Here is a 27,931-nt window from a genome sequence, read left to right on the forward strand (position 1 = left end):
GTATTTTATTCAGGGAAAATTCTATACTGTTTTCCTCTATAGTTAGATTGCAGGATATCAAAGGCTCTGTATAGTTTTATACAAGTTTGCATTTTTAACTGTGCAGTTTCATTCCTAGAATCTATGTTATTTACCACCTAGAGTGGTTACTCAGTCACTTCTTGCTGCATGAGTCTGTCCCTAGGCATAAATTGACTTTTTTTTTTTTTTTTTTTTGGTGGCTGGGGGGAGAGGTGGCTAAAATGATACAAAGTGATGACTTTGTGTTGTAACAAAATGTCCATTTTATTAAAAGCAAATTCCAATGTATCACATAGGTAAGCAAATTTCTTCCTTTTTTTTTTCCAGAAAGCTCATTTCATTGGATTACGAGACCAACGCTGCTGAAAGACACCCGCGACATACACACCACACATCCGCGAAGGCAGGTAGCCACGATAACCTTCCCACTATCTACACACCCCACTACACACCCACACATACATTTATAGCTAATAAATAAAACTTGAAGCCATAGCGTCGCCGATATCGATAGCCAAGTCTTTAGAAGCCAGAGTTCCCAGTGCTGTGTGGGCATTGGATGAATCTTTGATGCACCTGCAGTCCAAACCCAAATCCAGGAAGTGAATGTGGTAGCAATACTAGGGGAATGCCAATAACAGACAACACATCAATTTTATTTGGAGAGGGAATTCATTCCAAGCCTGATGGTGACAGTAACAACATTTGTCCTACGTGACACCCACACACACACAACCCTCTCTCCTAAAATCCCTGGCACAGGGCATCCGTGACAGGCCACCTTCCAAACCAGGGTGCCCGAGGAGCACACACGTGGGCTCCCTGTGGGAGCTAGGGCTGCCGATACCCACACGTTCCCAGTCGGTCCCCAGCAAGAGCCTCTGAGCTAGTTGACTTCTTGATTGCTTTATATTAAGATGTAGACGAGCATCCGAAAACTAGGAGACCAGGTCCACAGTCCATCAATCATTGCTCAGGCACTCTCCGGCAGCTGCTGCATCGGTGGAGAGGCCTCAGCCTTGTACATGGTGGTGTGTGAGCACTGCTCGTGCGTCTCGCCCAGTAACGTTTCCAGCTGTTTGCTCAGTACGGCCCTTGAGTAAAGTTTGTGAGAGTGTGCATGCTGCAAAAGTTGAACTCAAATACACGCTTCGTTGGCCAAGCCCGAAACAAAAGACACGCACTCAAAGGATAACTGAAGCGTGATGTAGATTAGCCTAGAACTGCATGCTAACGATTGGGCGTAAAATGATTTCAAATCCATGAAAAGAATTTGCAGGATCACACAATACAACGATGGTGTCATTTTCTCTCTGCACCACTCGGCTTAGGATAGCCGAGTATCACAGGTTCATCTCCACCAGCTACCTGATGTTATGAAAATGAAATCATGAGACAAGAAAAACAGGAGGAGGAGGAGGAGGAAGAGGAGGAGGAGGAGGAGGAGGGGAGGGAGGAAGAGGAGGGGAGAGAGGAGGAGAAAGATGAAGCAATGAACAGCAAAGCCCATTAGGAATTAGTTGATCTAAGTTATGTGTCTCCTTGCCCTTTTAACTGTCTTAATGCTGGCTGGCAGCACAGACGGGTTAGAAGCTCAGCTCCATCAGCCCCATTCTCTGTCCCTCTCTTCCCATCCTGGTTCATTCCTGGGCCACATCCTAATGGCCCAGGAAAGAACCACTGGAAAAAGTCAGGTATTTTCACTGCTAAGTAAATAGGTCTGACTCATGGCACAGAAAACCATTTCTCAGATTCAGATTTAAGAGAAAACCTCGAGACAGCGTAAATCCAGAGAGTCTAGAATCCCAGTTAAATAGCAGGTCCTAGGCTATGGCCATCGCGCCCCGTGAAGGAACCGTGTTTAACTATAGACCCAAACTATCCTTATGTTTTTGGCAAAGAACCTAATGCAGTGCGCGTCATAGCCACTGTCTCCGAAGTTTGCAGAATGTGCTGTTTGGCCACTGTACTCCTCACGTGAAATCAGCCACATTTTAATATCCAAAACTGCCTCCTAAAAGCAATGGACAAGGATAGAGCTGGGATTAATATTCAAAAGAATCCCCTTTCCAACACCCAAAGCACCAGGCATCTTGTGTAAAAGTTGCTTCATGCTTCCCGAGTTCATATGCTGTTCTTTTTTTCTTTTTTGCCTGTAGATTTTCTCAGTTTCTAAAAAAAAAAAAAAAAAAAGACAAAGGAAGAAGAGCAATTTATGATCTGCTTGGTGTTTTGCTAACCACCCCTCCTCCACACACACACACACACACACAACCATTTTTATGATGAAAAGGTTTTCAACCGGAAATTCAGGGCCAAAGGTTGTGAGAAGAAGCCCAAGGGAGCCATGGGAGACGGCTCAGAGAAGGCAGCCGGCTCCCAGGAAAGGAAGACGCTGGCTCTGACATCTGTCTAGTCACGGCTCAGAGGGCTGAGCCTGCTGATGGAGGATTCCTGACTTTCCCCATGTGTCAGACAAGAAGGCTGTTCTGTGGCTTTTCACGTGGCATGACACTTGTGTAGAGTTAACAGAGGATGCAAGAAAAGAGAACCTTTCATTCGATTGCTTGTACCCTCAGAAGAAATCAACTGCAGAAGATTACTAGTCTGATTTATAATCACCTCCTAGGACAAGGTCAGGTGCATCAAAGAAAGAAGGCGAGGCAGGAAGGAACGAGACCCTGCCTGGGGGCCAGAATTGTGGCACAGAAGGTTCAGCCGCAGCCTGCGATGTCAGTGTCCCCTGTAGGAGCTCCACTCCCCATCCAGCTCCCTGCTAACACACCTGGGGAAGCATTGGAGGATGGCCCAAGTGCATGGGCCCCTGCCACCCACGTGGGAGACCCAGTTGAGTTCTGGGCTCCTGGCTTCAGCCTGGCCCAGCCCTGGTGGTTGTGCCATTTATGGATGGGAGATCTCTCTCGCTCACTCGCTCTCGCTCCCCCTCCCTCCCTTTCTCTCTCTTTCCATCTCTCCCCATTGTGTGTGTGTGTGTGTGTGTCTCCCTCTCTCTCTGTCACTCTGCCTTTCAAATAAATAAATCTTTTCTAAAACAGCTGCCTAATACCTGTGGTATCAGTAATCCTATAACGGGGTAAAGAATGTGTCGGAAGCCTTTCTCAGAGAAATTCCTAAAACTCACGTAACCGATAAGACCAGTGGTGCTGTGTAAGCATGGGGGGGGGGGGCGGTTTGTAAAGCTGCGGTGAAGCTGAGGAGAAGGGACGTGGACCTGTGTGTTAGCCGTGTGTGGCATACATGCGTGCATAAACCTTCCTGTGGGAGTCCCTGAGCAAAGGTAAAACTCCTGAAGGCTTGTGATGAGGAACAGGTGCAAAGCCTGCACTTAGACAAACACTGAACTCCCCTGCCTGCCTCCACCCAGGTAGCTGCACGCCACTCAGAGTGCATCCCGAGGGCTCTCACACTAATGGTTTTTTGATCTAGCAGGCCTCACCTTACCCCTCAAAGTACACACATGCCATAATTCCATTTTTGGTAAAAGATGAAAAATAACACTCTACATACGTAGCCAAAGTGCAAGAGGAGCCAAAGTGCAAATATCAGTTTGGCTTGTCCCCGGATGATGGAGTCCCACTAATTTTCTTTTCTGGGTGTCTGTTCTGCCTAATCCATCGATGGGGAACACATATAAACTGTATTATAAAGTAGAAACTAAAATAACAGAGCCGCTCCACAAAGAGACGTTCACATACGTTTTGCGAGCAGACGATTCTTCCTGTGTACCTCTGTCTACAGTGGAACTGGGAAGTGCTTGGCCCATTTCCAGGTGATTCTGTGGCTTTGCTGTGCTACCTGCTCATAGGACGGAGGTACCGCTTCTCCCCTCGCCTACCTGTACCCATTAGCACGGGCATCTGGCAGGGCAGCCACTGGAGGAATGCGAACGGCACAGCCCGGGAACTCAGCAAGGGGACAGGAGAGAGTCACATGCTTGCTCTCCACTTGGCACTGACACACTGGAAATTTCAGCTGACAGCTGCCACACGGATTAGCCTTAAAGGTCAGGCGGCAAAGCCCACGGGTTGTTTTGAGACAGCAAAGAGAGCCGTCTCCCGTGCTCTCACCGCCTCGGCTCCCCATCTCTGCGGGGTCTCAGATGGGGCCTTGCACCTGCCCGTTGGCTCCCCAGGCTGGAGTCTGCGGGCACCGGTGTGGCTATGGCAGATAGAAGGGGGCAGCTGACTCCCCCCGATGCATCCTGGGAAGGACTGGGTGCAAAGCCACAGCCGCGACTACTCTGTTCCAGGCTCTGAAGACAGCACCTGCGCAAGGGCAGCCCAGTCTTCCCAGGGGGCGCTGCCGGGACACTCACCAGCCTGACTTGTTGTTCAGAGACTTGTCGTGGCATTTCACAAACACCAGGGCCGCCTTTCCTTTCTGCAGGTGGGACACTTTCTCCCTGGAACAGAAGATCACCCTGTGGGAGAGAACACACGGGCACGGGTCACACGGAGCAGCAGAGGCCACGGCTCAGACATGCACAGCTGTTCAGGCGGGGCCTGCCACCTCTCACACGGCCACTCTGCTCTGAGATGCCCGTCATTAATGCATCTGGATTGCACAGCTTCAGCAAGCGAGGTAATCAATCTAGATCAGCCTGCAGACAGCAGGTCAGCCTTAAAGTCACAAGGCTCTCACCCAGAGATGGTCAAGGTCAAGTTCATACCCTTTCCATCTGCATTGGAGAACTAGGGGTTTAGCATTCCGCTAGTCTGGCTAGAGAAATTCAGTCTCTGCCTGGCTTTTCCACGTGCAATATCTTGTTGTTGTTGTTATAAAAGCAAATAATCGGGGCCAGCATCCCATATCAGAGCACTAATTTGAGTCCCGGCTGCTCTGCTTCCATTCCACATCCCTGCTGATGTACCTTGGAAAGTGGTGGAAGATGACCCAAGTGCTTGGGTCCCTGCACCCATGTGGGAGACCTGGATGGAGTTCCAAGCTCTTGGCTTCAGCTGAGGATCCTTACGGCCATTTGGGGAGTGGAATTAGCAGATAGAAGAGCTCTCCCTCTCTCTTTATCACACTTTAAAATAAATAGTTTTTAAAAGATTTATTTTATTTATCTGAAAGACAGAGTTAGAGAGAGAAGTAGAGTCAGAGAGCGAGAGAGCGAGGTCTTCCATCTGTTGGCTCACTCCCCAAATGACTGCAATGGTCAGAGCTGAGCTGACCTGAAGCCAGGAGCCAGGAGCTTCTTCTGGGTCTCCCATGCGGGTGCAGGGGCCCAAGGACATGGGCCATCTTTCACTGCTTTCCCAGGCCATAGCAGAGGGCTGGATTGGAAGAGGAGCAGCCAGGACTCAAACCAACACCCATATGGGATGCCAGCACTGCAGGCCGGGGCTTTAGCCCACCGTACCACAGCACCGGCCCAAATATTTTTTTTAAAAAGCAATGAACTAAGGAAAAATAATTTGTCAATTCTCATTTGAAGAATTACTTTTATTAATACTAGCACACTAAGGTTTGCAAAACTTTGCACTTTGGTATAAAAGTTTTTTTTTTTTTTTTTTTTTTTTTTTTTTTTTTTTTTTTGACAGGCAGAGTGGACAGTGAGAGAGACAGAGAGAAAGGTCTTCCTTTTGCCGTTGGTTCACCCTCCAATGGCCGCTGCGGCCGGCACATCGCGCTGTTCCGATGGCAGGAGCCAGGAGCTTCTCCTGGTCTCCCATGCGGGTGCAGGGCCCAAACACTTGGGCCATCCTCCACTGCACTCCCTGGCCACAGCAGAGAGCTGGCCTGGAAGAGGGGCAACCGGGACAGAATCCAGAACCCCAACCGGGACTAGAACCCAGGGTGCCGGCGCCGCAAGGCGGAGGATTAGCCTGTTAAGCCACGGCGCCGGCGGTATAAAAGTTTTTTCAATCTTGCATGGAACTATATGTAGTTCATTTTATATGTGTGTACATCAGAATGTCCATGGAAGATGGAATTGACAGATAAGTGTATTTCGGCGTAAAAAAAGCTTCTGAAACCCACTCATAGTTCCTCACAAGATGACTTTCCCAGGAGCTTGTATCCACGTGGGCTGGGGCTGAGAGGTACAGTGAGACCATCTTCGAGACACTGATGACACTGGTTACCATCTTTAAATGGCAAAATAGCCTCTCTCAGGTTTTTTCCATAACCATTTTGTGCTTGCAAGAAACAGCGTGAAATGAGATGCTGACGTTCCTGACTTATCAACACAGCTCACACTCTGAATCACTGTGGCCAATTCCAGTTTCATGAAATGCAGGAATACGGGTGCTCCCCCTGCCCCCAGGGTGATAATGAAAGAACACTCTTTCAGAAAGTTCTAGATGGAGCCAGTGCTGTATCACAGCAGGTGAACCCATCACCTGTCAGGCCCGCATCCCGTTTGGGCACCGATTCCAGTCCCTGATGCTCCGCTTCCGATCCAGCTCCCTGTGACTATGCCTGTGAAAGCAGCAGAAATTGGGCCAAGAGCTTGACCCTCTGCCACCCATGTGGGAGACCCAGCTGGAGCTCCTGGCTCTTGGCTTCAGCCTGGCCCAGCCCTGGCCATTGTAACCAGTTAGGGAGTGAACCAGTGGATGAAAGATCTCTCTCTCCCTCTCTGTGTCTCTCTCATTTTCTGTTGCTCTGCCTGTCAAATAAATAAATGCCTGTTTGAACGTTTAGCTATAATGATCTAGGGCATGTACATAGTGCCACGGGCAAGGCTTGCTAAGGTTTGGCCTGAACGTTGAAGGCTGCAGAAATGCTGTCCCTGGATAGCGAGCGAGTCTGGAGCTGATGGGGAGAATGGATGGGCTTACTTTTTCTGAGTCTCTCCTGCCTTCACCCTGATCTTCGCAACGGTGAAGTCAGGGCTGCTCCACCAGTTGGACCAGCTAAAGTACGAGTCGCTGTTCCACTTGAGTTTCATCATCAACAACTCCCCAATGTCCACTTCTGTGTAGATGAGGAAGGAGTACGTCTTGTTGGTGGACACCTCGGGCCTGGACACAAGGCAACAGATTCGGTTAGTTCTAGAACTCGGCTGGGTTCCCCCTCCTGCCCCGTGTCTTTACTTTGCAAGATACAAATGGCCTTATTGATTGGGATATACCTACAACACGGAGAAATGGCCAATGTTCAAGGTGAATGGCAAGGGCAGAATGTGTTTTAAACAACAGCCACACCCCTTTAATCCATTCCAACATTTATCCTAATAGCATGAGCCAATTAATACAATTCTTAAGAGACAAGAAATCCTTTAGCCAGTTCTCCATTTTCATGTATTCCTCTTACTGATTTCTAAATACATTATCACCTCATTGCAATCATAGTATACAATACAATTCTCTATTTTTCCTATGTTTTGCTCTGCCTTGCTTTCCTGAGTTTTCCGTCATTATAGTTTTTTAAAAGCTAAGTTGATTTTATTGACTTCTTCAACCACAGTTCCTTTAACCATGGACTCCATGTTGGATCTTTGGTCTCTAATGGATGCGTTATGTGGACCAAGGCAATAAATGTTATCACACACCAGACAGTGCTTTTATCTGTTGACTGCTTCTTTAAGATGAATACTAGAAAAAAGTTAGCCGCATCCCATGTAACAACTTTTCAGGCCTATGGAAATATTGCCACATTGCCTTCCTTAGCTGAACTCTCTCTAGTGGCTGACATACCCAGGGGTGGGTACGAGTACCCCATCCACATCTCATCAACACTCAGTATGCTATTTTATTCTTTTCTCATATCTTTAAAATCTCACTTTTTTTAGCTGAGTGTCAGAAAGGCAAAGACAGAGAGTAAGAGAGACACGCAGTGATTTCCCGATGACTGGGTCACTCCCCAAATGTTTGTCTGTAATAGCTGGGGCTGGGCCAGGCCAAAGCCAGGAGCTGGGACCTCAATCCAGGTCTCCCTCAGGAGTGGTAGGAATTCAGTTACTTGAGCCATCACCACCACCTGCCAAGATCTGGGTTAGGCCTGCACCTTGGCTCAGTTGGCTAATCCTCCGCCTGAGGCACTGGCACCCCGGGTTCTAGTCCCAGTTGGGGTGCCGGGTTCTGTCCCGGTTGCTCCTCTTCCAGTCCAGCTCTCTGCTGTGGCCCGGGAGTGCAGTGGAGGATGGCCCAAGTGCTTGGGCCCTGCACCCACATGGGAGACCAGGAGGAAGCACCTGGCTCCTGGCTTTGGATCGGTGCAGTGCGCCGGCCATAGGGGCCATTTTAGGGGTGAATCAATGGAAGGAAGACCTTTCTCTCTCTCTCTCTCTCTCTCTCTCTCTCTCTCACTGTCTAACTCTGCCTGTCAGAAAAATTTTTAAAAAAATTAAAAATTAAAAAAAAAAAAAGATCTGAGTTAACAGGAACCTGGGGACAGGAGCCAGAGCCAGAGGCAGGCATCAAACCCAGGCACTGGGGGATGCAAACATCTTAATTGACATTTGAACCACTAGGCTTGGTGCCCACTCCAGCACTGGGTATTTTTTAAAAAAAAAAAACTGTTCATATATTACTTATAAAACGATATCATAAACTTGACTTAATGTTGCATCCCTTTGATCAGTACTATGTCATGGCTTTTACTTCACATATTTTCTGTATGTCTTCTATTTACATTCATAGAGTGATTTCCTGTTCCTGTTGTCCATTTTCATTAATGTCAAGTCTTTTCAGGGGATTTAATTATTGTTTTATTTTAAATAATTGTTTAAGAGGAAAAAGCAAATGCAAAATGATTCAGGAAAGGAAAAAATATAGATAGTAAATAAAAGTAAAATGAGCAGGCACCGGCCTCTGCCTGCATTGCCCACATCCCTTATGGGTGCTGGTTTGAGTCCCAGCTGCTCTATTTCTGATCTAACTACCTGCTAATATGCCTGGGAAAGCAGCAGAGGACGGCCCAAGTACCTGGGTCCCTGCATCCACATGGGAGACCAGAAGAAGCTCCTACATCCCGGCTTTGGCTTGGCCCAGTCCTGGCTGTTGTGGTCATCTGGGGAGTGAACCAGTGGATGGAAGATCCCTCTCTCTCTCTCCCTCTCTCTCTCATTCCCCCTCCCCCATATCTCTGCCTTCAAATCAATAAAATACAACTTTAAAAAAAAGAAAGAAAAGAAGACAAGATAGCCCCAGTGGAGAGGATTCTTTCCCCACACAGAACAGAGCGAAGACCCGGTTTCTCCATCCAGAGCCTGTATTCTGGTGTGCTGTCCCCTTCTGTTTCTCAGACTCAGGCCCACGCGTGGCAGGCAGAGCCCCAGGACTACTCACAGGGTGAAGGGAATGTTCTCACTCTCGGCCACGGTGCCGTACAGAGAGATCTCGAAGGCCTGGTTGGTCTGCGTTTGGCTTTCGGTCCCGGAAAAGTGGATCTTTACTTGGTAATGGAAGACTGTAGGGGAGGAAGGCAGGGCGAGTGCCCGTCAGTCTTTATAGAAACCCCACGGCCCACAGTTGGGTGATGCAGGCCCCCAGCACGCCTCTTGCCGGAGACTCACAGGGAGCACGCTCATTCCACAGAGTCTGCCTGGCTCAGGGAGATTTGTTCGTGAACACGAAGTGCTTGCACGTAGAAAAATCCAGAGCCTCAATTCTACTCCCTCGCAGAAAAGTGAGCTTGGAGCATGCCCAGCGAAGGCAGGAGTCTTGGCTGGGCTCCTAGGAAGGCTAAACTGCAAAGTCCTGAGCTGCACCTTGTCTTGGGCACTTTTTTTTGCTTTAGCAACCTGCACCGCGCAAGCGCATCTGGCACCTGTACCCTCGGGAGATGGGTGGGTGTTTCTTCCTGCTCAATGGCTTTTTGTCCACCCCACCCTCTACCTTGACTGCAAGCTCCTTCCGGTCAGACCACCTTGTGTTTCCTCTTTATTTGAAAGAGAAAACAGCAGGCCTGGAACGCAGCTGCTATGACATGGCGGAGAAAAGTTAGATTGGGCCAAGGCACCCTCCGGGAGGCAGCCACCATGGCTCAAGTCATTGGGTTTCTGCCACCCATGCGGGAGACCTGGATGGAGCACCGGTCTCCCAGCTTTGACCAATGGCCCAGTCCTGGCCACTGAAAGCATTTGGAGAGAGAACCAGTGGATGAGAGTTCTTGTCTGTCTGTCTGTCTCTCTCTCTGTCTTTCAAATAAATAATCTGCTTTTAAAAAAAGAGACTTATATTGATGCTTTTTCTTCTATATCTCCAGATAGTTGGCCACATGTTTTCTTACTTCTATTGCTATCTATTAAACATACCTTCGCTTCAGCTAGGACACAGGTGTCATATATTAATGGTTTAGAATTTGACAAAGTCCAGCTATGGGCTGCATGAGTGGTTTGCTCTAATGAACCAATTCCCAGGACCTTGCATTGATGGGGAGCTTCCGACAACAACCTCTACTTTGTTTACAAATTTCTCTTTTCACAACAAAAATAGCAGCCAGATACTGGCTATAAACAAAACAAAACAAAATAAAATCCTCACAGCTACTAAAAGAGAAGAGGATATGAGTTTGCAGTCAAACAGAGCCCTGGGAGGCAGCACCAGAGGCCAGCGTGGGAGAAGCCGGGAGCTCCAGGTGACCCTGCACAGGTGACCCTGGAGTTGGAAGGGCGGGCTGCCCAGGTGAGTGAGGGCTTCATCTCCAAGATAGAAGCCCTTTCCATACACATACTTCCTGGTTCTGAAAAGTCAGAGGATCCCAGGGTTCCCTCCCTGCTCTCTAAAGAGGTTCCTTGAAGGACAGGGGCTCTGGCCTCCATGCCACCGAACGCACCTGTGCACATTCCAACAAACCATTTACATCTGGGCACATACAGCAGATGCGTTGTTCCCTTGGGAAGTTCTCCAGTGGGGCTGGCCTCATGGCGCAGTGGGTTAAGCCACTGCGGGTGATGCCAACATCCCCTATTAGAGCTGGGTTTGCATCCCAGCTGCTCCACTCCTCATCCAGCTCCCTGCTCATATGCCTTGGAAGGCAAGCGGAAGATGGCCCCAGCACCCATGTGGGAGAACCAGATGAAGCTCCTTGCTCTTGGCTTTGACCTGGCCCAGCCCCAGCTGTTATGGCCATTTGAGGAGTGAACCAGCAGATGCAAATTCTCTCTATTCTCTTTTCCCCTTTCTCTCTGTAACTCTGCTTTTCAAATGAAAACAAATCTTAGAATAAAAAGGAAGTTATTCTTTATTTGTTCCCTTGCTCGGACTGCCCCTGGACTGCACGGAAGCCTGCTTTCCTGACATTTGCCTCTCTGGCCCATGCTCTCTGCTTACTCCTCTCCCATTTCCAACTCTGCTCCTTTAGGTCTTGCCCTAAGCAAGAGGTCAAACTTGAAATCCAAGTGGGCAAACAAATTCATAGCAACATGGAGCTATCTTAGAAGGTTTGGTATAGTCTCACACTCGAGGTCAGCTCCATTTTAAAATACAGATAGCTCTTGCCTTTGTGCAGAGCAAAGTTTAGAAATGGCAAACTGGGCCCAGTGCTGAGGTGTAGCAGGTAAAGCCGCCACCTGCAGTGCCGGCATCCCGTATGGGCACTGGTTCGAGTCCCAGCTGCTCCACTTCCCATTCAGCTCTCTGCTATGGCCTGGGAAAGCAGTAGAGGATGAGGACAAGGTCTCCCTGGCCTCGGGAATTAGGGGAATGGAGAAGAGCGACTCTCTCCCTCTCACAATGAGGGTTTCCTGCATCACTTTGCTATCTCTACTGCGACAGACAGACGAGTGTGCATGATGCCACGGGCGTGGCCAAAACAGGCCTCCTGCTTTTCCCTGGTACGGCAGCGCCCGGCCTACCTTTGTAGGGCATCTGGGCGCGAGTTTTCAGGTACATCTTGCTGCTCCTTTTGGCCCGGACCTTGTTGATCTCATAGCCCAGGTTGTTGCAGCGGTTCTTCCGGCAGCTCAGGCACAGCCCCTTCTCAAAGGCCTCCTTCGAGGTGCACCGGTAGGCCTTGCTGGGGTTCTCCTCATTCAGCAGCGAGTCGATGAAGAGGTGGATGGAGCGCTCGTGGGAGCACTTCACAAGCTGGTCCACATCTGGGGAGAGAGACACACGAGCTTCTGGTTGTGTGGCTGTCGTCCATGGGCGTCTAAGACAGGGACTCCTCCATGGACAACTAAGACAGGGACTCCTCTATGATGTCTAAGACAGGGACTCCTCCATGGGGGTCTAAGACAGGGACTCCTCCATGCATCTAAGACAGGGACTCCTCCATGCATCTAAGACAGGGACTCCTCCATGGGCATCTAAGACAGGGACTTCTCCATGGACAACTAAGACAGGGACTCCTCCATGGGGGTCTAAGACAGGGACTTCTCCATGGACAACTAAGACAGGGACTCCTCCATGGACAACTAAGACAGGAAATCCTCCATGGGCGTCTAAGACAGGAATTCCTCCATGGGGGTCTAAGACAGGGACTCCTCCATGGGGGTCTAAGAGAGGGACTTCTCCATGGGCGTCTAAGACAGGGACTCCTCCATGTATCTAAGACAGGGACTCTTCCATGCATCTAAGACAGGAAATCCTCCATGGGCATCTAAGACAGGAACTCCTCCATGGGGGTCTAAGACAGGGACTCCTCCATGGACAACTAAGACAGGGACTCCTCCATGATGTCTAAGACAGGTGCATATGGTGTGAGAATACAGTGGCCCAGACACCTTGTCCTATGCATCTATGTAGACCTTATTTTAGGAGCTATTCTTACCTCCACGATTATCAACCTTGCAATTTCACAGGGGACTTTTGACTTCTCTGCTTTTTTTTTCCATTTATGAGTATGTTTATGAGGCCATAGTAAGGGACTTCCCAAGTAAATGTTGATTTCCCTACTTTATCACCTCCTTTTATACTGAAAGTTTGCAATACTTCTAGGTGCTTCTTGAGAAACCGTGTCACAGAGGGTGTCATTGTTAAGGGACTAGCATCTTATCACGGCTATTATGTACAATGGAGGGCTATGCCTATACAAATGCTTTTTGTATCAAATGAACCATAGAAACAAAGAACAATGCATCAGACAGATTTACTACCATAAGCTTTTATGCCCATTGGAAATAGTAACATTTTACTGTAGGTTCTAGAAGGTGTGCACAAAAGCACTGAGCGGATGTGGGAAAGTCCTAGTGTCCATGAGGGATGCAGAGTACTCCCCAAAATAAATTACGAATGGAGCACACATGAACATGCTATGAAAGCTAAAATTATAAATATGATTATCAATATTTTACAGACAACATTAAACCCATGTTAACTTATTTTTTGCTTCTAAAACTGTGGAAGATTTTATCACAGGGAAGTTGTGATTGGTGTCAGATTTTCCTGTCTCTTAAAAAGACCAATCCCCCCCCCCCCAAAAAAAAAAGAAAAACCAAAAACATAGACTTAATCTCTCTCTGACTTTCAGTAAGTAAATCAAAATCACCCCCATTGCTTTGCAACTGCATTTAAAACTGGTCCTGTGGCTGGACAACATCTCCTGCTGCTATTTGCAGGGTCAGTGGGATTTTTCCAACCTAAATCTCTCCTTTATATTTCCTCGTGCTTTCCAGTTCAGTACTCAATGTAGCCTACAGTGCGATCCATAAAAGACCCAAGGGTTGTCTGCTTCTAAGGTGATCGTGCCGAACAAGGAAGAATGCTTCCGAAACATATTCCGGACAACCCAAGGCAGAAACAGAACAAGGCCAAACAGAAACACTTAGGGAGGATGAGGTAGGACCCCGGATCAATGAGATTGAGAACCCCCCTCCCAGGCCATCGACTTCCAAATCCTGTTTACCTCCAAGGCCTCGCTCGGCGATCACGCGGATGGCTTCACCGATGTTACACCCGGGTTGAAAAGTGCCCCCGTTGGGATAAATGTCAACGTGGCCCACGGGCTTCTGGATCCCAATGCTCCGACCGGGAGACCCTCTGGTGAACGTGTGCAGGACGTCGACAAAATCTGCATCGTCTGGGGAAAGGCGACTCGGAGCTTCGGCGTATTCGAAGTTGGGTCCTGCTGGGTCTAGGCCTTGACAGGGACAGAGGGGGATGGTGGAGTTTTGCAGGCCCACTAGTCCGCACCTCTGCCCCGTCACATTCACTTGCCATGGTTCCTCATTGGAACACACTGGCAGCCTGAGGTCCTTCTCTCAGCCCCTTGTCTGGAGTCTTCGGATCTTTCAGCCACCACAGGAGTCATAGAAGTTGTCTTGGCTCCTTCTAGAACGGACCGTGGGTCCACTCACCTAGCCATGTGACATGGTTTCCCTCGGGATGCCTTGATTTCCTTTTGTAAATGAGTTCTGAATGTGGTGAGCAGCCCTATCAACAGGAATGGGTTCTCTCTCTCTCTCTCTTTCTCTCTCTCTGCCAACCCATCGATTACCACTTGCTGGATGACTGCTTTCTTTCCCCATGGGCCCTGGACTTGGTCCTGGCCCTCTCTTCCCAGGACCCTTGTGAGACGAGTAGCCATGCACGTGCTGGGCACCCCAAAGCCCCGAGCAGGGGCAGGAGGGATAGTGGCTCCTCAGCGCAGTCAGTGGGCAGCCTCTACCTCCTTCTGCTTTTCCTGGGCTACCCATAGTAGATAATAAGCCTCCGTGTTTTATCTTGCGCCTGGGTTCTGCCGTCAGATAAGAAAGAGCCCAACAGAGTCCCCTACACAAGAGCTAGTTAGCACACACGGCTCTGATTCTCTTTCCAAATGATGACCCTCTCAACTCTGGTGGAAACAAGGGACACTGTTTTCTTACCCGTGATTCTGTTGACTTTCCTGTTGGTCAGGCTTCCAGCAATGCCAGCAGCATGAGCCCCTAGGCTATAGCCCAGGAGGTGGACATTGTCCAGGGGGTAGTTAAATTCCTCCTTTGGAAGAGAAGAGGGGGAAAAAGGAAGTGTTCTTGTTCTTTAACAAAGATTAAAAGCTAAAAGATAGACAGTGCATATAGATACTATTCTCAAAATATAGGCAATGTTGAAACACAATTTCACTTATTTTAATTTTCTATTACAAGTGAAAGAGAGATCTGTATTTCTAGTGCTGGGATGTTCTCCTCTTTAACATTAAATTTAACTCAGAAAGTGTTTTCATACATTGGAAATTATTTTCTTTGCAATATGTGCGTGTGTGTGTGTATGCAGGTCTGTGTAGGTAGAGTATGTGTGTGTGTACATACACACCCCTGTACAGAGATCATGAACTTAACCCCCAACTCACTCTTCTAAACACACTGCACCACTTGACTCTCCAATGTTAGCCAAGAATAACTTACAATGGAAGGAGGTCAGAGACACTACCTCAGTCTATGGGGAAAAAATAGAATTAGAGAATAACTTTATTTTTGTGCAAACAATTTTTGAAATCCACACATCATTTCTTCATAGTACACATTTCCATGAGCTTTTTAAAAGCCCCTTGTATGCATGGATTTCAAAAACTTGCTGTTCCCCAACCAACTTCTCTTCAGAGCTCATTTTCCATGCACTGTTTCAGGCCTCACCCCCCAGCACAGCCACCTCAATGAACAGGCTATGGTCCTTCCAGCTCAATCCCGTCATCCCCCAGCCCCAGCAAGAATCTGGGTCTTTAATCCACCCCAAGGAATAAATACTACTAATATTGTTGTCAAAACAGTTGCTGCTCCAACAGGAGTCAAAGCCAGGCTACAGTCTCCACGTGCCGGCCAACTGGCAAAAAGGACGTGGCCCAGCGTGCCTCCTTCCCTGTCTTGGAATAACAAGCTTTTTCTCTGTTCTGCCCACTTACTTCTCGGTCTCAGCAGATCTATTCACTGCACAAAATAGCAAAGGACAGGGCAGGGCAGGACAATCCGCCGGCTTTGGAATCTTTTCATTCTCCAAATGCTGCTTGGGGCTTACACACGAGGCTGTGCTCCCAATGAAGATGGGAATTTACCCCAGGGCCTGCAGCTAAGTGCAAAGGGTCGTGGCCAGCCTTGTGTCTCACCCTAGCGAAACCTCTGGACACAGCCCGCCCTGTCTCCCACTCTTACCTCCATCCAGTTGATAAACCTGGCCACATCCTTTCCCACCAGCTTGGTGTAGCCTGCAGACACCGGGTAGTGCTGCTGGGCCCGTAACAGCCAGTCCACCACAATGACGTTGGAGTCTGGTTCTCTCTTGTACAGGGCGGCCACAAGTTTCGGCACCCAACTCTCATACATGCCGGTCACCTGAAGAGGGTGGGACAAACTTTCTTAAAACACCCACCAGCAACACAGTATACACCCCTCAGCCCGACACACCTACATTAAATGGAGAAAACACACCTGCAAGGAAGCCCATTGCTCAGAAAGAAAGAAAAACCCAGCCCCAGATGATAATTTGTTTTCAGACTTGTGCCTGCCCGTTGGAGATAGATATGCGTGTGCCAAAAAAGGGGTGTGTTGGGTTCAGGAATGGTAGATTTCCTTTTGCTTTATTGTTAAAGATTTATTTATTTATTTGAAAGGCAGACTATGGAAAGAGAGACAGACAGAGAGAGCTTTTCCATCCACTGGCTCACTCCCCACATGGCTGCAATGGGCTGAGCTGGGCCAAAGTCAACAGCCAGGGACTTCATCTGGGTCTCCCACATGAGTGCAGGAGCCCAAGCACTTAGGGCCATCTTCTGCTGCTTTCCCAGATCATTAGCAGGGAGCTGGATTTGAAGTGGAGCAGCCAGGACCCGAACTGGTGCCTATATGGGATGCCAGCATCCTAGGTGGTGCTTGCCTACATAGATTTTAAAGTTTGTTTTATGAATTCAACAAAACTTCAATAATTTATACCATTACATGGAAAGACCCATCTCAGTACATTTTAAAATTTACAATGGAATTAGAGAAATTTTTAAAAGAAATTTAACTCCTTCCAGTTATTAATAAGTGTTTTTCACCAGAGCTGTGTTGTGGGCCATGAATGCGTCCCTCTTCTGATAGACCAATCACTTGCGATATCTGATGTGATATGTGAACGATACAAGAGGAAGTCACACTGCAGTTGTAGCCGGGGTTACTCAGTTATGCACTAAATCAAGGAGATTCTGAAATCCATGTTTCTAGGCAGGCACCTTTTAAGGAGAGAAATGTAGAAGCTGGATTGCATTTCATGCAATTCCAATAGAAAAATATGGGTGGGATTCCCATTCCTTTGACACTGGATCTCCTACAGTGGATCTGTCAGACGCAGGCTCTTCTTGTTTGTTTAGCAGACTAAACCTATGAAAGCAGAGCTCAGCTCCACTCCCATCACACAGAGCAAATTGCACTCTTTTGTATCTCATTGCTTTGCTCTGTGGCAGAAAAAAGCAAACCCAAGACCGAGGCGATCTGGGTTTCCATCCAAGGCCCCCACCAATGATTTCTATAAACACGGGCTCTGCTGTAACCTGCCCAGGCCACCTATAAAACAAAACGGGTTGGGTTCAGAAGATCTTGAAGTTCTAGCCCAACCTCCTACATTTCTGCATGTGATCACTCCGGTTCCCAGCCTACTTGCAGAGATACAATGCTGGGGGCAGGTTAAGCCATCCCTTTGGGACACCTGAATCCCACACTGGAGGGCCAGTTCAAGTCCCAGCTCCTCCACTTCCAGTCCAGATTCCTGCTAACTGCACCCTGGGAGCAGCAGGTGATGGCTCAAGCACTTGGGTTCCTGCCACCCACGTGGGAGACCTGGATTGATTTCAGGCTCCCGGCTTCACCCTGGCCCAGCCCTAGCTGCAGCTGGCATTTAGGGAGTGAAACAGTAGATGGAAGATTGATCTCTCTCTCACGTGTGCGCTCTCGCTCTCTGTTTTTCAAGTAGATGAAAATAAATAGACACTAGGAGGAAACCAAGGACGACAAAGCACAGAGGTGATGCAAGCTCCTTTGAATGCATCTCAGAGAGGCAGCTGCAGGTCTGGAAGCAAAGTGGTCTCACAGGGAACAAAGCAAGCGCAAAACGAGTGGCCCTGTCCCACCCTGCCCTCCCTCCCCAGGTGGGGACGCCAGCTCCCCTTTGCAGTTGCCTTGAAGACCAAGGGCAGATGACATCATGGCTTCAAGAATGCAACATCCAGTGCTCCTCCTACTCCACAGTGAAAAGGCTGGGCTTGCAGCGATTGAAATCCAAGCGATGGCACCGCCCCAGACCAGCTGCATCGACACCGCCGACCACGTGCTGAGCAGTGGGCAGGGGGCTTCTCACTTCCCTTCACCTGTGTGTTTGCATCCCCAGCTCTGCACTGCAATAAGGCAGGGGGGTCCTGTCGGCCTGAGGCCCCACTTGTGAGCTTTTTATGCGTTCAGAGTTCCCAGGTCAGGTGGGCTCTGGGGGCCAGTCACCCAACTTCCACCCATGGTGACTGATACCCGGATGGATGGCGTCAACAACTCATCTAGCTACTCTGTCCATCTCTGATTCAACACCAAGTACGGATGTCAGGAACCCCAAACAAAGGGGTTGGAGAAGCCAAGCACCACCCTCTTCAACTCAGGAGAGGTCTTAATTTCTATGTTTTTCATCTGAGGCTCACTCAATCCATGCTGATTTAAAAACTGTTGATTCCCAGACATGCAACTGAGCCACAGGCCTGTGGCCCAGGCACTCAGAACCTTAGGCCAGGCCAGCGTGATGGGGAGAAAGGCAGGGGGTGCCTCCTACAGTCAGTTGATTCTGGTTGCACAAATGTGTTTATTAAGCTTAAAGGTTTTTTTGGGGATGGAGGGAGTATTAAAAGCCAAGTTCTGTGTGCATTCCAAATGCCTCTGAAACACTAAAGATTCCTTTTTTTTTTTTTTCTGTTTAAATCTCTTATAAGATGATTTAGGCTAGGAATTTGCACTTTTATCATAAGGCCTGTAGTTTGCTAGGTTAACTCGGGAAAACGGGTGCATTTACTTCAAATAGCCAACAGGTGAATTGTCTCCACAAAAATGATAGGAATTGTCCTAAACTGTCCACAGCAGAAGCCTCTAAGCCGCCCAGGAGAAGGAATGGGGCCGGGTTACCCATCCCTGTGAGCTAATTCTGCTCACCAGAACTCAGGGTCTCGCCCAACAGTCACACACTCTGGCATCATGGAAGAGCAACACCTCTTAAACAGCTCATTGTATGCAAATCCTTCTGCTCCCTAGGGCTCCGAGAGGGTGACTACTAGCACACTCAGAGAGGACCATTTTATTAATACTTTTTGAAAGCTCAAGTTCACCCCCGTGTTTCAGCTCTTCTGGCCCATCTGGCAAGAGAGAGCCCTCTTGCACCTCTAAAAAAGCTCCCTGGAGTTTGCAAGTGGGAAATGTTGGAAGTGGAGTCCAATCTCTTTGTCTTACGGAGAAGGGACTAGGTGGGCAGATCCCCGGGAAATACTCTGCAGCCTTAGACAGCAGGTTCCGCCCCAAGGCACGTTGCCTTCGTTCAAGTTTAAAGCAGCAAAGCCCTTCGGGAGCAAGCAGAAGGGTGGGGCTGCGGGCCCCGCCCTGGTCACCGAGAACCGAGGCAGAGCCCCGGCGAGCCGCAGCCCCTCTCACCGTCCAGCCGTGGATCACCACGAAGGTCTTGCTGCTGTGGTTGAAGTGGCAGTTGGCCACAGACTCCACCACCCCAGGCACCAGGTGGCAGGTGTCGTCAGCTGTGTCCTCCGGAGTCCGCAGGGCGAATTTACTTTCGATGTCGAGGAAGTCGTTTCCTTCTCCGGGAAAAGGAAAAAAAAAAGGGAGGGGGGACAAGATGTTAGCTGGAGGGTTGTCTGCTTTCCCTGCTGCAGCACGATGTTTTAGATGCTTTAGGCTCTCAAACAACCCCTGCTGGTGCTATTTTTAGCTTGCTTGCTGTTTGTTCCTCAGGTGTTTGGAAGAGAAAGAAATGAGGACTACAAGGGTGCACCTGCAGCAGTGAGCGCCTCCTCACTCAAGGTGATCTTAACTGCGGGTTTAGCAATCAGGCTTCTGGGGTGTGTCCAGAATGATCTAATGATCCCCAGCTCGGACAGGAACGACTCCCAGTAAACGAACGGCTATGTGGGGCGTGCTCCGTGGGCCCCACTTCTCTTCCAGATCTGAGCCTGAGTGGCTTGCGCAAGGCTCTGCTGCCTCCACGGGGAACAGCAGTGAGGCGCAGAACCCAGGTGTTTGGCTGCACTAAGCTCATTCTCCTGTAGAAGGCTGGTGCACGACCCTCGTGCCAGGTGGCTGTCCATGTCTTGGGGCACCTCAGAGTGGGGGAGACAGAACTAAAAGGCAAGTTTAGTGCAAAATATTTTTGAAATCCATAAACTTTTTTTTTCAGAATATGCATTTTCTGTGGATGTTTCAATGATCCATTGTATACATGGATGTCAACGGCTTTTTGTTTTTTTTGCACCGAAAGAAGACTGTATTTTAATTTCATTTTCCACCTTCTTTAAATCCCTGGTGACATCAAAAGAGTATTTCCCATAATCATACTGCTGGGCTTCTTTGAGAGAGGTGGTTTCCTTGTCATTAGCTTCATTTTTTAAAATGGCAACAATAAAAATAGTTAGAAGCACGAGGCAGCTTTGGTGTGGAATTGTTCTACTCTCGTGGCAGGATATGCCAACCCCAGGTTTTTTTTAAAAATATGTATTTATTTATTTGAAGGGCAGAGTTACAGAGAGAAAAGGAAGAGGGGAGAGGAGAGGGCAAGAGAGACAGAGAGAGAGGTCTTCCATCTGCTGGTTCACTCCCCAGATGGCTCTAATGACCAGAGCTGAACCCATCCAAGGCCAGGAGCCAGAAGCTTCTTCCAGGTCTCCCACATGGGTGCAGGGGCTCAAGGACTTGGGCCATCTTCTATTGCTTTCCCAAGCCATGGCAGAGAGCTGGATCTGAAGAGGAGCAGCCGGGACAAGAACCAGCGCCCATATAGGATGCTGGCACTGCAGGTGGCGTCTTTATCTGCTATGCCACAATGCTGGCCTCTAAATGCTAACAAATCTTAATAGGGTGCGTATAGCCAATACACTCACTAGCACAGGAGACACCTGACATACAGTTCCACATGATAGTCAGATTAGTCTCTTTCCACAGAACAAAGCACAAAGGGAAGTGGTACTAGGGGAAGTTATTTAATTCCTCATCAAGTAAAACAAAGAACAAAGAAGTCCTGCCTACTTGTAGGATACAAGATGATAATCTCTTCTAGGGTTTAGATTTTACTTTTCAAAACTGTTAGGGTATAAAATAATGAGGTTGTTAGAAATACTTCTAATGTCTTAATGCAAAGTTATTCTTTTTTGCTCAACTGACAATCATTTTAAATGAGCTTTGCAAAAGTCAGGCCAAGAATCAAAATAAAAGCGATACAGTCACTAAAGACATGGGCATTTGAAATAAGCTTGACATAATCAGCCAATGTTTCCCTTGTTCAGAACTATTTTCTGGAGTTCCTTACACAATAGTGTGACTATGTGATTCATTATATGCAACAAGTTGATCACACACATACACACACACACACACTTCCACTATCTAAAATTCTGGCAACAATTTCCTAATGACTCTTTGAAAGTACCTCAAAAACTTGATGGACGATGCATATTATGAAAAACTTAGGCATGGCTTTCCAAATGTTTTGCACCAAAATAGACATTTAATTCCCTTTTCCCTGAAGTTTTTGATGTGCCTTTGGATTTGTTAGAAAAAAGTGAGTTTTGTTGCTATTGCTAAATATTCTAAGACTGTTCTGTGCTGAACCACTAAAACTCGAAAGCTGCTTTTGTTCGCATGCAGGAAAACTGCATGGAATCTACCCACCCACCAAGAATATGCTCTCTCATCTCCTTTCGAAATACAGGTCCCCTTGGGGCCAGTGCTGTGGTGGGGTGGGTTAAGCTGCTGCCCACAACACCGGCATCCCATACGGGTGCTGGTTTGAGTCCCGGCTGCTCCACATGCACTCCGACTCCCTGCAAAATGCACCTGGGAAAGCAGTGGCAAAATGGCCCAAGTGCTTGGGCCCCTGCACCCATGTGGGAGACCCGGAAGACTCTCCTGGCTCCTGGCTTCTGGCTTCAGTCCTCCCCAACTCTGACTGTGGTAGCCATCTCTCACTTTGTCTTTCTCTCTGGAACTCTTCATTTCAAATAAAATAATAATAATAATAATAAAAAGAAAATGCAGGCCCCATTCTCCATTCCTAATCAGAAAATACCCTGCTGCTGGTGGAAAAGAATTGCACATTTTCTGTCTGATTCTTCTCTCCCTGCCCAACAAGTTCATTAACTGTTAGAAAGTGTAAAACTAAATTAACTTCACCCTCCCCCAATCTACCCACCTCAAATAGCTAAAAGGGCACTCAGGTGTCCCACAGGCACGACAGGGACCCCACCGCTTGAGCCATTGCCCATTGCCTCCCAGGGTCTTCCTTGGTGGAAAGCTGGAATCAGGAGCGGAGCCAAGGGCTCAACCCGGGACTCTGATACACAGCGTGGGTACCTCAACCACTCGGTCCACCCCTGACCCCGCTAACAATCCTACTTTAACATGTTCAGTTGCCAGGGTTTACGAGCAGAGAGCTTCTGAACACCCTGGTGGGCGGCTCTCACGTCCCACCTGTTTGCCACACTGATTTCTCCAACGCCACAGTAGGCCATTCATATCGGCCTATTTTTCCGTAAAATTACGCAAGCTGGGGACACCGGTATTGCTAGCGCTTTTGAAATGGCCGAGAACGTTCCTTGAAATGACTAAGACTGGCTTTTGTCTGTTTCCAGGAAAAGAACAACCTATCCAGCCTGTGATCTCACGTCCAACTTCAGTCCTGCTTGGCTCGTGGGGAGGCTTCCATTTCCACGGCCAGCGTTTCCTCGGGTCCACAGCTTGCAAAGCCACAGGATAGGACATGCATTGGTTCTCAAGCCCAGGAGCAACTCGAGACTTCAGTTTCACCTTCGAAGGAAAGGATTTTTCCTTTTCAGGTTGATGGGACGTACTGCCACTGTGTGCCGTGTGATGGCTCTGGTGCTATGTCGGTCTGCACCGCGCTTACCCCATGTTTCTTTCTCGTGGTGTCCTGGTCTGGATTTTCACACTGCCTGTGTTTGCCACCCTCAGGGATGGGTCAACATCCCACAGAGGAATGTATTTCCCCAAACCTCCATCATCCCATAAGCACCTGGCTTGGACATGTAGAAATAGGCAGAAAGATGGACCCCAAGGATGGGTTGGGGAGTGTGTTTAGTTGCCCTCCAAACACCCTGGAATTGCCACTGGGAAGCAGGTGAACTGATCTGATGTGACTGTCACTAAGGGAACTATTGTATTCCATACATGGAAATGATGCCTCTACATATATCCATCCACTGTCTTTTACGCCTACAGTTCCCCTAGAAATTAAGCCCGCCTTAGAGTAGAGGAAAGAAGGAAGGCGGGGGAGAGGCAGCAAGAGAGAAAGAAGTCGATGCCCTCGCAGGGCCTCCATCCTTAGCAAATCAGCAGCACCCTGCGAACTGGGCTCCCTCAGGCACACGCTCAGTGCATTCGGGGAGACTCGGGGGTACCGGGTCAGTGAGAGTTAATACATTCCCTGATTATATCATCTTTATTCCTATGTGCCTACGTGGATAGCTGAAAATCCAAGGGAGTCCACAATGATAGGCGATTTCTCTTTATGTGGATAGTAACTCACAGAAACAAAATTGGGCTGAATAAGTCAACACTCTTAGAGAAAAGGGAAGAGGAATCCCATACGTGGCACCTCAAGTTTACATCAACTTTCCCCCAGTGCTGGGCCTAGCTTCCACACTACTGAAAAAGAACAGTTAGACAATCAGTTTGGAAATGTGTGGTAAAATGGCCCCATTGAGGCTTGGAGTTGTGGTGCGGTGGACTGGATAGCATGTTGGTGTCCCATGTCAGAGCACCAGTTCAAGTCCCGGCTGCTCTATTTCCAGTTCCGCTTCCTGCTAGTGCTCCTGGGAGGGGAGCAGAGAAAGACTCAAGGGATGGGTCCCTGTTGTCCATCTGGGGACCAGGATGGAGTTCCTGGCTCCTGGCTTCAGCCTGTCCTGGGCCTACCTGGTATGGCCATGTGGGGAGTGGGCTCGTAGGTGGAAGAACCAGCGAGAAGAATCAGCTGGTATAAGTTTAACAGGTTCATTTCCTGCATAACTTTAAAAGCACACCACCGAGGATAATTCACTCCTTCCTTCCAAGTAGGTATTTTATTTCCCTCACTAGTATGAACTTCTTTTGTTGGGTACTCAACATAAACAGCTTTCTTAAAACAGCACAAGACAGCAAGGTAACTCTGTAATAAATCTGAACTCTTATTCTCTTGAGTAAGCAGCCTTGTAATGCACTATGCTATCGGAAACCAACCGTGCCTTTAGCCTTTGCAGAAAGAGACTATGACAAGAGCCACTTGTGACAAAGGTCTGCTCCCAGGTTCAAAAAAAAAAAAAAAAAACTTCTGTTGACAAAAAGTTCACTGTGATGACAAATGATGTTTTGTGAATCCACCCATCTGGAAATGTTATACTGATGGTGTTTATTTGTGTTGTTGCCGTGAAAGTTGGAAAATGCATATGTGCAACTTCAAATAGCAACTCCACCCAGACCTGAAAAATAATGATATTCACGTCTTGCAAACTTCCCTTACCCTCTGTGACCCAAAGTCACCAGCAGCCATCATGCTGATGGCTGGAACACCTTCCCGTCTAAAGCAATGCAGCCTGTGTGGTGACCACGGGGGAACAGGCGGCGATCAGAGAAGGGTCACACAGGAACAATGCGACATATTTCTGGCAGTTTCTGAAACAGTCTAATGCCATAGAGGCAGGAAACCATATAGGCCAATTTTCTCCTCTACTGTAAGGCAAGAACGGAAGGTTGAGCTAAAAATACACTGCTTAAAAGTGAACATTTTCTATTGCACCTCTTTCCCTGGTACCTGACTCCCACCTTTCAAGACAGCCATCAATCAATCACTCCCTGGCAGAACTCCACCCCCGTGGCACCTGCTACTTTGCGCCCTTCACCCATTGTGTCTGCCTCAGACCTGTAGCCTGGAAACTCAGGGTGGCCAAACAGGACTGCAGCTCCCGAGCCCCCACCCCAGGGCTCCCTCACCCAGCTCTTCTAGTTTCCTGAACGGGGCCCTGCAAGGTTGTGGTGGCTCCCAGAACAGAGGCCCTGAGGGCAGTGCCTCTTGTCCTCAAAGCCTTCTTAGAAATGAGGAGTGCTGAAGCTCAGAGCCCAGAGGAGGCGCTGCCTGTGGGGCTTGCCCTGGGATTCTTCCCTCCCTGGATGACCTCGTCTGGAGGAGAAAGAGCAGAGAATTGCTGGGAGAAATGGGAGGTGTGCAGTGGTAGAGCCAGTGTGCGAGGGGTGAGACAGAGTCTTTCCAAGTCTACTTAGGGACAATCCTCTTAGTGTACTTCCAGCCCAAAAGACGTATGTTGGTGAAAATCCAGTTCAGTCAACGCATCCCTTAAATGCCTACTGAATACAAGAGGCGGAATCAGAGGGCCCCCAGAGAACTATCAGTGCCATCCAACGCCCTCACTGTTGAGCTAAGGATGCTAAGCCCAGAAGTGTGACACAGACCAGCCCAGGAATTCCATGCTGTGACCCTCCAAGGGAGTCAAGCAAAACCTCAAGAAAAAAAAAAAGGTGATGGCTGGGGCCGGCGCTGTGGCGTAGTGGGTAAAGCCACTGGCTGCAGGGCCAGCATCCCATATGGGCGCAGGTTCGAGTCCCAGCTGCTCCACTTCTGATCCAGCTCTCTGCTAATGCTCCTGGGAAGGCAGTGGAAGATGGCCCAAGTGCTTGGGCCCCAGAACCTATGTGGGAGACCCGGAAGATAAGCCCAGCTCCAGCCATTGAAGTGATCTGGGGAATGAACCAGCAGATGGAAGACCTCTCTCTCTATGCCTCTGCCTCTCTGTAACTCTGCCTTTCAAAGAAATGAATAAAGAAATCTTTACAAAAAAAAAAAAAGTGATGGCACACGTCTGCCAGCGGCCTAAAGTGACCAGAACCCTGTGTGTCCCTGCACTGTCTGCAGTGGGAAGTCGGAGTTGGTTCCCGCTACCCACTGGGCCGCTGTGGCAGAGAACACGCCGTATCATAGCACACTGACTCTCCCGTGTTCTCCAATGAGAGAAGCCTCCTCTCTACACTCAAAGCCCTGGGCTGCCTCCGCCTTGAGCCGCGGCGGGGAAAGCCCCTTCCAGATCACATCACCCTGCGCCCCGCTCCACCAGCCTGCTGGTGTGCCTCGCTTCCCACCGTGTCCTGCCTTTGCACGCACGAGTACACAAACCGAGCCAAGGTTCAAATTACCAGGCTGCGTCTACCATGGGCAGCTCCCGGGCTGGGCTCATTCGCTCGCTCGCTTAATATTATTATTACTTTTTTTTTCCTGCAGTAAAGAAATCCTCTGACGCCCTGACTCCAGCGAGCTGGCGATGCCCTGGCTGGCGGTGACCGCGGTTGCGCCCCCGCGCGACCCCCCTCGAAGCAGCACCGCGGGGACAAGGGAGGTCTCCGTCCGGAGGACGGGCAGGGTGGCCGCGGGCAGGCAGACCTGGCAACCCGTCACAGGTCATCAGCTACGGACTGCGGGGCCACGTTCTCGGCAGGGCCGACCCTTCGCTGGGACTCGTGCGCCCTGAGAAAAGCGGAGCGCAGGGGCTTGGACGCCGTACCCTGCCTCCAGGGCGCATCCCAGGAACTCTGAGCCGCGCGCCCCCCGCCTCCGGGGTTCCACAGCTCTGCGAAGGGTTGCACCGCCTACAGCCCGGATACCCTGCGCGACCGCTGGTGCCTGCGCTTCCCCCGGCGGGGGACCGAGCCGGGGTCACCTTGGCCCGCGCGCCTTTCATTCCAGGGCGCCGGCAGCCGGGAGGCTTCTGCGGGTCACCGCCGGCAAGACCACGGGTCGCCGCCGGCCTCCACCCGCCCGGCACACCGTGGCTCTGCGGAGCCGCGCCGGTGCGCGGGGAACGCGGGCGCAGCCGGAGTGGAAAGGACAGCGCGGGAACCCGGGAGAGGAGAAAAAAAAGCGGGAACCGGATCGCAGGCAGATTCCCTTGCTGGTGTCTCCAGGATCCCAGTCCCGGGACCCTTCTCGGGCTGGGCAAAGTCCCTGGTGCGCACCCCACAGCCGCTGCCAACTTCTTCCCTGGCAGCGCCAGCACGCGTGGAAGCGGCCACACCGGCAGGTGGAGCGAAGTTTGCGCGGCGCGGCGCGGCGCGGCACTTACGGTCGGCGGCGGCCACCCCTCCGCGGGAGGCGGTCAGGCTCTGGAGCCACGCGCCCAGGACCACCAGGAGCAGAGTCTTGCTCTCCATGTCGGGGAGCCGCGCGGACGCACGGGTAGACGCGGAGCGCAGGAGGAAGAGAGCGGGCTGCAGCCGCGGTCCGCGCGGGCGGTTCGCGCTTTAAAGCGGAGGGGAGGGGAGGGGAGGGGAGGGCAGCTGGAAGGGGCAGGTTTCCTCGGAGGAGGGGGGAAGAGGAGGAGGAGGGACCCAGCCTGACACCGCTTCCACTCCACTCGCTGCTGATGGGACTGGGAATATGCAAATAAACCTCACCACCTATTGGCTCTAAAATCACAAGTTGGGGTTGGGGGGAGGGCCCTCCACGCACTCTCAGAGATTGGAGCAGCCTGGGCGCTGCCAGCGAGAAGCGGGCAAGAGGGCGAAAGAGCAGGGGGGACACACTGGCTCCCGGGCCGCCCGCAGGGGGCTGCTCCCCAGGGTCCCTGAGGAAGCGCCAGACCCCCGGTTTACAACAGCTTGGGTGAAGCGCTCAATAGTCACCAGGTGTCCAAGGAGGGGAAGTGTCGCTGTGAACACCGCGCGGACCTCCAGAGAGCTTCGGTCCACCCCGGCTAAAGAATCCCCTTGGTCAACCTTGACCGCCCTCCCCCGCCCCAAGTTCTTGAAGAGACTGGGGACACAGGGCCCCGAGACTGTGTTTTGGGGAGCTGT

At 49.9% G+C, this 27,931-nt stretch overlaps 1 protein-coding gene across 2 annotated transcripts; it reads right to left on the reverse strand.

The window, feature by feature from the left end:
- Positions 1 to 260: 260 nt before the first annotated feature.
- Positions 261 to 27,343, reverse strand: LPL (lipoprotein lipase). Of its 2 annotated transcripts, none has more exons than XM_062199424.1 (10): positions 27,202 to 27,343; positions 19,505 to 19,662; positions 16,004 to 16,183; positions 14,744 to 14,855; positions 13,783 to 14,016; positions 11,792 to 12,034; positions 9,282 to 9,402; positions 6,831 to 7,013; positions 4,358 to 4,462; positions 261 to 2,193 (listed from the first exon to the last, which is right to left on the reverse strand). In XM_062199424.1, coding segments are annotated over exons 1-10 (1,425 nt in total). In that variant the 5' UTR covers positions 27,290 to 27,343; the 3' UTR covers positions 261 to 2,192. The 2 variants fall into 2 exon arrangements, with proteins under 2 accessions (XP_062055408.1, XP_062055407.1); XM_062199423.1 differs by lacking the exon at positions 261 to 2,193 and adding an exon at positions 3,574 to 3,648.
- Between the last annotated feature and the right edge of the window lie 588 nt (positions 27,344 to 27,931).

The sequence above is a fragment of the Lepus europaeus genome, chromosome 8 (genome assembly GCF_033115175.1).
Source record: "Lepus europaeus isolate LE1 chromosome 8, mLepTim1.pri, whole genome shotgun sequence".
In the NCBI taxonomy this organism is placed as follows: domain Eukaryota; kingdom Metazoa; phylum Chordata; class Mammalia; order Lagomorpha; family Leporidae; genus Lepus; species Lepus europaeus.